Raw genomic sequence first — 9,670 nt, forward strand, 5'->3', positions numbered from 1 at the left:
AGGGGGACAGAGTATCATATGGCACCCTGGCTGCCTCTTGGTGAGGAAAGTACCTGGACAGAGGGACAGAGGGAAACTGCTCCTGCTGCTGCTCTGGAGGTGCCTCCATCCTGCCTGTTGGTGATTCTGGGTGAAGCAGCAAAGGACCATATTTCCAAGCTGAGCCCCCAGCTCGTACCCTGCACCCCACCCTCTGTGCCCAGCCCATACCCTGCACCATGTTGTCCATGCCCAGCCTGCCCCCAAGTTCCCTATGGGCAGCCGGACATTCCTGCACGGGTTCATCCAAGCAGGTTTAGGGGCTCTGACACTGCAGGGTGCCACCAGCATTGGCTGTGGGGCATACAGGCTTTGGCACAGCAGTGTCCCCTGAGGAGAGGACACCAACCTCTGCCTTGTCCAGATGGAGTGAGGTGACATTGCCTTAGAGGTGACACCCACCACAGAAGGGCTTGGGTTTTGTTTTTCCACCCCTTGAGGTCTCCTCATGTCACACAGGAGCATGAGCAGTGTCAGGTCCCCCTGGCAAACCCCAGCCAGCTGTGCCATGGCTTGGGCACTGGGTGCATCCCTACTGCCGTCAACCCCATGGGTTTGAGCCCCCACCTTTGTCTCCCCCCGGCTTCCCAGGCTGCCATATCCCAGCTGTTTCCTGTGGAGAGGAATAAATCACGGAGATAGAGCTATGCACTGGGAACAGGGAAACAAAATGGCTTTTCATGCCATAATCCTTTGTAATAAAACACCAGGGGCAAGAAAGATGATAAACAATGTCTCCTGTGTGAGCCAGCTGCTTCCTAAAATAAAGCACTCCTCTGCTCCATCAGCTGCCCCAGCTCGGGTGCAAGTGCGGGCGCTGCCGCACGACACCGGAGCCGTGATCCTGCGGGAGCACATGCTCCCGCAGCTCTGGGCATGGCCCCTGGGGCCTGCAGGAATCTGTAGAATGCAACTGGGGGGGGCTCAGAAATGAGAAATGAGTTCCAGCCGCTCTCAGGAGCGGGTAGGAGCCCCCGAAGGGCTCGGCATCCCCCGGCGCCAGCAGCGCATGTGCCGCCCAGCGAAGGCATCCAGCAGGGCTGCTCCCACCTGTGCCCCGTGCCAGCAACAACCCCGGCAAATGCAGGAGTGAAGGGGGTGCAGGGGGGCTCAGTGCATAACTTCCCAGCTTTGTTTAGGCCTGGGTGCTGGCAGAAGCCTGATCCTGAGCAGGAAGCTCTGAGTGCTCTGGGTTCATCATTGCTCGGCTGAGCCCTTGCTGGCAGGGGATGAATAAACTCCTGCTGGTAAACCTGACCTCCTGGGCATTATTTAAAGAGCAGCAATAACTTCTCTGCTGCTGGGGAAGGCGTCGGGGTGTGCTGAGTGTGGCAGCCTGCCTGTGCTGGCCACCGCAGAGCCCGTGGGCCAACTTCCCAGTGCAGGTGTCCTGAGGTGCCTGGCTCGCTGTGGTGGTGTCTTTGCACCCACTGGTCAGGGACAGTGGCTTTACCTCCCCATGGCTGTGGGGCTCTCCAGCACAGTGCTGCTCCCTTCCACAGGATGGGGACAGCTTGTCTGTTCATCCTCCCCCATGTCACCAAGTGTCCCCATGACACACAGCTCTCACACCCCACCGTGGCCTGCCATCAACTCCTTTGCCGAAAGTCCGTGGTCAGTACCCCACACAACACTTTCATTTCCCCATTAGTGCTCATTCTCTTCTGCTTTCCTCTTTCACAGCCAAACATACAACTATCCCCATGCACACATGTATCCTCCCCAGTCACTCCCAGCAGAAGTTTTCCCTGGCAGCTCGGGATTGTTGCCCCTTTCCTCCCCTCCCCTCTCCACCTCTGCCACCGCAGGGTGGTTTGAGCTCTGTGCTTGGCAATGTGTCCACACAAGCAGCAAAGACCTGGCAGGGAAAGGCTGATCTGAGTGATGCAGAAGTGGTGACACGTTTTCCCCAGGGATGCAGGGAGTGAGGAGTGGGCAGGATCTGCCTCATCTGGCCATGCAGCCTGGCTTCACCTTATCTTGCTTGTTCTGGTGACAAACACACACCTTACAAGGTGGGGTTTGCTTGCACTCTGACCACAGTGTGGGGCTGTGATTGGCGATTTCCTGCCATCCAGGAGTACCCCAAGCCCTGGCCACTGAAACCCCTTGGCTGTCACCACTTTCTGCAGCAAAAGTCTCCCCTGCCCTGGGTGATCTGAGCTGCAAACCATGGTGGTGCTGTGGGAGGTGAGGAGGGTGCTGCAGCAACGCACGGAGCACTGGAGCACCGGGGTTCTCAGTGCAGGGCCACGCACAGGCTGAGTCAGGGACCTCCTACCAGAGATGGGGTTATGATTCTCCACACAGGGGTATGTGGGGCCAAATCCTCTCCTGGCTGAGCCAGAGGGGATGGAGCAGTGGCAGGGGCAGACACCCATCCCAGCCACAAGCCCTGATCTGAATTCACCTCTGATCTGAATTCACCCCGTGCTGCTGATCACCAGGTATTTGCCCAAATTCCTCCTGTCAGTGACTCAGCCTTCTCCTCCCTCCTCTGCAGTGGGGCCACAGTTCACCACCTGATGGAGCGCAGGAGGAAGCCGCCCACAGGAGCAACAGGATGGGCCCCATGGATCGTATCCTCCTGGCATTGCCAAGGGGGGCTGACACAAGAAACTCACCTGCTGCCCAGTGAGGGAAGGGGCATCGAGCCCTGCCAGGAATGTACAGTTCCCAGGATGGCATCCTCTGTGCGTGGGTGGCTGCTGGGGCAGCCCAAGCTGCTGAAGCCACCACATTTCTAGGGGACAACAGTCTGGCAGCTGTCCTGGCCACCCACACCACTGGCAGCTGTGGGCTGACGTGTGAAAGGGAAGGTCTGGGGTAGGGAGGGAAAGTGTTGATATAAAGAGCTTTTCTGTAATGTTCTCCCCTTGCTGGTTCATCCTCTGCTGGCAACATTTTGGGTGCTGGGTTTCAAAATGCCTGACTCTTTACCCTCAGACCTGAGGACACAGAAAATGGGTGGTGTCTGGTGCTTCCCTGTGCACCATTCTGGCAGGGATGTGGGTGCCCTCATTTTAGGTGGACTCAGCCACATTGGCCACACAACCCACCGAGATGTGTGTGCTGGGGCTGGGAAACTGCCAGACTGATTCCCTGCTTCAGGCTGGGACTGCCAGCCCCTGGTGTGGCTTCCTCAGGGCATAGACCTGGCTGTGCCAGCACTTGCCCCCATGTCTAAATCAGTATTGCTGCATCCCTGGGGTGGCCATAGTGAAAAAGCAACACAAACCTGGGTGCACCAACAATCCTCACTCTGCAGCTTCCTGGGATGCACGGGGGTCCTGTGGGCCACTTCCACAGGCTTGGAGCATCACCAGCTGCTGGCACCAGCCACCCTCCCATTTAGAGCAACTGCTGGGGAGCCACAGCCCTTGTCCTGGCTGGGAAACCAGTTGATCCCATAGGAAGGGGGTGCCCAGCACCCTTGGGCAGTCTCTGCTGCCTGCATGTGCAGCACAGGATGATGGGGAGGCTTTTGTGAGCACACTGGTGCCAGGGATGGGACACTCCTGCCGTGGCCTTCCAGAAGTCCATGTGACTCAGGGAGAGATAAGCACTCTGGTGCTTTTCCATGCCTGCAGAGGGGCCAGTTGCAGCATGCAGCAGGGAGGGGCACTGGGGCGGTGTCGGGAGCAGCCAGGGTGCTGTGGGCAGCCACTGAGGAGATCAGCAATGCCACTTCGTGTTTCCATCCATCTCTTGGTTCAGCTCAGGCACTCAGGGACAGGGAAAGGGTTCAGGCTGGCTTTGCCTGCCTGCCCCAGCCTGGTGAGAGACACCACCCCCAAACAAGGACACAACCCCTGCTGGGATGATGAGCAGCTGTTGCCACCCCTGTCCTGGCAGGTGGCACTGAGAAAAGGATTCCCATGTCCAGGATAGGGTTCTGTCTTGGCAACATTAAGGTGCTGAAGGGGAAGGGAGACAGCCACCCACATGTTGGGTTTCCCAGTGCTCAGCCCAATGTAGCAGCAGCCCCAGCTGGGCCTCAGCATCACTCCCCACTGCCCTCACCCCACAGAAAACCCTGCACACTGCCCTGACAGCACACAAAACATCGACCTCTTACCTGCAGCTCCTTTGAGTCTGCTTTTTAAGGGGTGAAGGCAGTGGCAAGCACACAGGCAGGTTATTTGCAGTCCTTGGCAGGCAGCGTGGGTGGAGGCAGTAGGCAGATAGGCACCATGTCCAGACAGGCACAACAGCCCCGTGTTTGTCCCAGCTGACCAGGCTCACTAAGGACACTGGTCAAAACTGTTAGTTGGCAAGTTTAGGCCAGTCTGCCTCCACTTTCTCCATAACTGCCCTGGTGCATTCAGTGACCCTGCAGGCCAGGTGGAGGTGAGGAAATCCTGGCAGTAGCCAGGAAGCCTCAGCATAGACCTGGAGGCACTGTCAGAGCTCACCCACACTGTGCTGCAGGGCGACTGCAGGACCCAGGGATCTCCATACCTGTAAGGCAGGGCTGGGATCAACACAGAGGTACCCAAGGCACTTACTGCATTAAACCCCATCTTTACAGGGCTGCAAAAACCTCCTTCCATCAAGGGCAGGGGCAGAGATTGGCTCAAGGGGAAGAGAAGGGCTGTGCCAGGCAGTGAAGGGAGAGCTCTGGGTGGGCAGAGGTGGCCTGGCCACCACAGCAGCAAGACTCAGACCAGCATCCCCACTGCCAACACCTCCAGCTGTGCTGATGAGGAGCCAGCCCAGCTCCACAATGGTTTTAGGCAGGGGACACCAAGGTTTTCAAAACAGGAGGCTCAGCCTTCACATGGGCAGTGAGGCCCAGTTAAACCTCTACCATAAGAAGAAACCACTCTGGTGGTGGAGCACAGTGGCCTCAGTCACACCAGAAGTGCTCCCAGCTCCCCCAGGCCACCAGGAACAGAGACCCAGGCAAACACCAAGCTGGATTCACTCTGTAAGGAGCCAACCCACCATTCCTCTGAGCAACACAAAACTGCCAGCACTGCTGCAGCAGCAGGCAGAGACCTCCCCACCCTCCAGGGCAAGCCAGGCTACAGCCAGACCCTTTGCCAGGGAATAAGCCACAAGCCATAGGTAAGTCATTACGTTTTTTTATTTTATAATAAACTTCTCATTTTTTCCCCCAAGGAAGACAAAAAACTGTGAGTGAGGCTACAGAACACTGTCAGTGAAGAATATGCAAGACAGACCCAGGCCAGAGGTGAGGCCAGGCCAGAAAGGGTCCCCGCTCTCCCAGGCAGAAGGGGTCCATCTCCAGAAGCCTCCATGGCCCTTGCTCATCTCCTCACTGCACCAGAGCAGGATTAGTGGTGTCACAGGAGCCAGCTCAGCAGCAGAGATGGCATCGGGTCAGGCTACTGATGGACTGAGAGAACCACGCTTTGTCCCTGCCCTGCCAAGGCTGCCAGCAGGGTGGGACAGTGTGTTAGGTGATATAGCTGTCTTCTACACATGTACGTGATGTAAATTTAAAAAAACCCACATGATTCATTTTAAAGCAAAATAATTGGAGTAGTCGCTCTTCCTGCCAGGCAATCTCTCTCTAGGAAGACTTCACACATTCCTTCTCCTGCTCAATAGCTGCAAGAGAATGGAGGGCAGTTAGTCTCTGCTGCCTTTTTTTTTTTTATTGTGGAAGCACCCACTGGAGAAGGTTTCAGAGGATTCACTCAGGCCATAGCGCCCAGTTTTATAATTTGACCCCAAGTGGTGTAGGCGAATGCTCGACTTAGAAGGTGATGAGACACACACGAGCATGAGATCAAAGATGGGCACTTGTCTGCATCAGTACTCGGGAAAGCCATGCCCTGAGGCATCAGCTCGGAGCAACAGCCCTCCCCGTGTGCCCATGCCCGCTGCCCGGGCTGCACACACCTCTGCCAGAGCCTTCCTCCGAGTCAGAACCCCGATGCCCCCAATCGCCCCTGGCCCTCGAAAGGGGGGACCGGCCCCCGAGGGCACTGCCCCGCCAGCCCCCGGCCCCGCACTCACTCTCCTTGGAGGGCAGCGTGTTCTTCTCCTCCGTGTTGGTTTTCTTCAGCTTCTTCTTGTCGAATTTCTCCACCTCCGAGAGGTCTGGCTTGTCGCACATTTTGCCTGCGAGACCCCCCGCCGCAGTCAGGGGTCGGGCAGACAAAGGCGGCGCGGCCCCCCCGGCCCCCGCCGCGGACAATAGCGCAGGGCGGGGCGGCCGCCGCCCCGGGCACCGCGCCGCTCCCGGGGCCAGGAGCAGCCGTGCGGGGCGACCCCCCAGTGCCCGCACCCGCCGGGGGAGCCCTCCCCATCCCCGCACCCGCGGAGGGGAACCTCCCCGCGCCAGGCAGCCACGTCCCCTCGGGCACCCGCCGCCCCCACCCCGGGGCGCCCCGGCGAGCCCCTCCTTGCAGCGGCGGTGCTGCGCGTGGCCCCTCCCGCGGCACAGCCCGTACCTGCGGTGCGGAGGGCGCGGTGGGGTGGATGCGATGTGCTGCCGGTGACGGTCCCGCTCTTTGCGCGTCCAGGTGTGACTGGGGCGCGCGCCGTGAGGGGCGGCGCCTTATATACCTCGGCCCCGCCCAGCCCGCGCGCCCATTGGCCGCCCGCCCGCCGCGCCTGCCGGGAAGCGCGGGCCGCCAGGGGGCGGCCGCTCCCGCCGTGCCCCGCGGCGGGGGCGCGAGAGGGGCTGAGGGGAGGGGGGGGGAGCGCGTGAGGGGAGCAGCGAGTGAGGGTGTGAGGGGGGCACCCGGGACAGGGGCACGGATACGGGGCACAAAGCCCCTCAAAGATACGGCCACGCACACGGACATGGGGCCCCGCAGCAGTGGAGACAGCTGTGCCCGATGTGTGTGCCCAGGGGCGCACCCGCTGCTGAAGCAGAATTGTTAAGAAAGCAAACCCTTGGGCTAACATCGGCACCATACTCTCACACTTGTGAGAGATGCTCGGCCACTGTGCTCACCTTATGGGCATGGCATTTCCTGGGGAGATCGGGTTGCAGAAGAAGCAGCACAAGTGGGCAAGAAGCTGACCCTGCTCACTTGGCCACAGCAAGGCAAGGGGTGCAGGAAGCCTGGGAAGCAGGCAGGACAGTGCAGATGGGCTGGAGTGCATGTGGAAAAAAAATACCTTTGGTGGGAAAAAGCCAAGAGTCAGTGCAGGCAGCGTATGTGACCCCAGCAGGAAGGGTAGCAGTAGCAGCAGTCTGGGGGCACCTGGCCACCAGGATGGAAAGTGGTTGGAGGGCTAGGAGGCCTGGCAGTAGGGTCCTGTAGGTACTGAAGGAAATGAGGGGAAGAGGAAAGAAGGGATGGAAAAAGCATCCTTATTGCATATGAGGTTTGCCAAAACCCTTCTACAGAGATCCTGGTGTATCCATCCTGGTGTTGTGGCATGCAGGAACCTCTTATAGAGCACCACAGGTAGCAGCTGTGCTGCAGCAGCAGCTCTCACCTCCACCTCCTCCCAAGCCTGGGTTTCTCTCAGGACTTACCGGAGATTTTGCAGAGCAAATCCCTAGCAATCCGGAGGAAACGCTTGCTTTGTGTTCTTTAGCAAGACGGCTGCCGTCTTGGCAGGAGGGCCTGGTGCCTTCCAGCGACAGCAGGTCACGGCCGGAGGTGGCCCTTTGCCGCAAGCCCTGAGGCACCTCCTCGCTCCAGCCAGAAAACTGGCTCTGAATTCAAGAAACGCCAAGAGCTGGCAAATGCTGAAAAGGCAAAGGCCAAGATCTAAGGCCAGGTTGCTCCTCTGAGAGAAGTCTGGACGGCAAACTGCCTCCACTCCCTGTCCCCCAGGGGAGGGAGGAAGAAGCCACTGATGAAGCCCCAGGCAGCTCCCAGAGCTGTTCTGATTTGGTGGTGCAGCCCCTGGCAGGGCCAGGTTTGGGGAATGCCACAAAGCCAGGAGCGTCCTTGAAACCCACCCTGCAGAGCCTGCATCACACAGCCCAGCCCGAGCTGAGAAAAGGCTCATTTTCCCTGCACAGCCAGCAAGGAAAAAACCACCCATGCAGTTTCAAAATGAGTGCAGGAAATCCTTTCTGCCTTTATGCAAATAGTCAGACAAGTGTTTTACTGCGTGTTTACTCTCCGGCTGTGCACACCTTCCCCCTCTTTCCCTGCCTGTTCTCCACACGCTTCTCCTTTACGGATGCTGCAGTCTGCTGTAGCTTTTGTCCCTGGCAGGCAGCGAGTGCAAAAGAACCTGATGCCCATCCTCCCTGTGCACAGCCCCTCGCCAGCATGAGCTGCACCCAAAAACCTGATCACCCCCCGCAGCCGAGGCACAGCCCCTGGGCAATGTGTTGCATCTCCTCCATGCTGCAGCACTTTGGAAATCCCGGGTCTTTGTTTGGGCACAAAGCCGCCACGGTGGCCATGCAGGCAGGGGAAAGGGATCTCCCCCTTCCTCAAACCAGTCGCGGCCACACAGGCACCACCACCCTCCCACAAACCACGGCCAGAGCAGCTTTAAAGCCAACCCTGTGCGTTGCCAGCAGGAGAGAGGTGGGGTTGCTGCTCGGGAGCTGTTAAAACCCATCTTGCACAAAGAACAAGAAAGGAGCTTATATCCCAGCAAGAGCTTTTCCCCCTGACAAATTAGCAAAGCCTCCTGTAACCGCACAACCAGCTTCTTTCTTACGTGCTTTGGCATTTCTGCTTTCAATAATTTATAACTAAAGAACTGAGACATCAACAGATGGGGGGGAAACAGCCCTGACCTGAAACAGCACAGACTGACTGCCAGCCATTTTAGATAGGTTTTAAATCTCACACAGAACAAGGCTGCCAGAGCTCAGATACAGCCTCCCCGATGGCCATTTCCAGGAATGCCTTTTCCTCTGTACAGGAAGGAGGCAGGAGGTTTTCTCTGATCAGGGAGGTGTTTTCAGCCTCCTGACCTCTCTGCCTGCAGGACACCACAGCAGCCAGCCACCCCTGCCAGGCTGTGAGCCACTCTGCAGGGCCAGTTCACTTTCTTCTGTTCATTTTAAACCCCAGCCTCCTGCCATGACCCCTCACATCCGTCAGGGCAGGAGCAGAGAGCCACAAGAAGGCAGCAGCATACTGGAGCTGTTGTGTCTTATAGCAGGGCTCATTCCTCCCATGGATTTTGCTGCTCTTAGCAATTTAGGGAAGGGCTGGTTGTTAGCACTGTTAGCAGCAAGGAAAGGTGCTGCTTTCTCTAGATCATAGAAACACCGACTCCAAGAAATAAGGAGTCATCTGTACACCAGCAAGGCCAGAGGGAGCTGCCCGTGACAGTTATTTTGAGACATGTCTCATCGTGCTCCCAGCAGTGGACAAGTCCTGCTCCTTGCAAGGCAGACCTGGTAAGCCTGGTTCCCACCCTGTGCCTTAGTTTCAGCTACCCAGGAAGATGAACTGGGCAAGGATACAGGACTTCTGATCGACGTGTTCCCTGCTCCTGCTGCATTAACAGCAGGCAGCAGACAGACACAAGGCACAAGTATCAGCATCATCACACTTGCAGCCACACTCCAGCTGTGCCCGTGGCACAGGGAGCTGCTGGAGCTCTGTCCTGCTCTTCCAGGTCTCCAACTGCAAAAGCACAGCCAATGACTCGGATGGGATTTTTGTCCTGGGGAAGTAATGACTTGCTTCCTACCTCCAGAACACCCTGCATGCTCCGTGCT

The 9,670-nt window shown here is 58.0% G+C and overlaps 2 protein-coding genes across 4 annotated transcripts in view; both read right to left on the reverse strand.

The window, feature by feature from the left end:
* The window catches only part of RAB9B (RAB9B, member RAS oncogene family), an 11,865-nt gene extending 7,655 nt beyond the window's left edge, over nt 1–4,210 (reverse strand). For 2 of the 3 annotated variants that reach the window (XM_027663184.1, XM_027663181.1), the window contains exon 1: nt 4,118–4,136. Coding sequence is in view for 1 of the 3 variants with exons in the window: in XM_027663179.1 (XP_027518980.1) it covers nt 2,664–2,689 (26 nt within the window). In the remaining 2 variants the exon portion in view is untranslated. Of the gene's footprint in view, nt 1–2,663; nt 2,861–4,117 lie in introns of all 3 variants that reach the window. The other variant, XM_027663179.1, reaches the window with a different exon arrangement.
* Nucleotides 4,211–5,110: 900 nt separating this feature from the next.
* TMSB15B (thymosin beta 15B) lies at nt 5,111–6,571 on the reverse strand. Its single transcript, XM_027663195.1, has 3 exons — nt 6,465–6,571; nt 6,028–6,132; nt 5,111–5,616 (listed from the first exon to the last, which is right to left on the reverse strand). The coding sequence occupies exons 2-3, from the start codon at nt 6,125–6,127 to the stop codon at nt 5,579–5,581; spliced, it is 138 nt and encodes a 45-aa protein (XP_027518996.1). The 5' UTR covers nt 6,128–6,132; nt 6,465–6,571; the 3' UTR covers nt 5,111–5,578.
* Nucleotides 6,572–9,670: the final 3,099 nt, after the last annotated feature.

The sequence above is a fragment of the Corapipo altera genome, unplaced genomic scaffold (genome assembly GCF_003945725.1).
Source record: "Corapipo altera isolate COAL_440 unplaced genomic scaffold, ASM394572v1 107b, whole genome shotgun sequence".
Taxonomy (NCBI): Eukaryota; Metazoa; Chordata; class Aves; order Passeriformes; family Pipridae; genus Corapipo; species Corapipo altera.

What these genes read in the sequence shown, in the direction of transcription:
- TMSB15B (XM_027663195.1), bottom strand. Translation starts at nt 6,127, where the DNA reads ATGTGCGACAAGCCAGACCTCTCGGAGGTGGAGAAATTCGACAAGAAG. An exon ending in CACGCTGCCCTCCAAGGAGA is followed by an intron (nt 5,617 to 6,027) that starts GTGAGTGCGGGG and finishes ATTCTCTTGCAG; the next exon opens with CTATTGAGCAGGAGAAGGAA.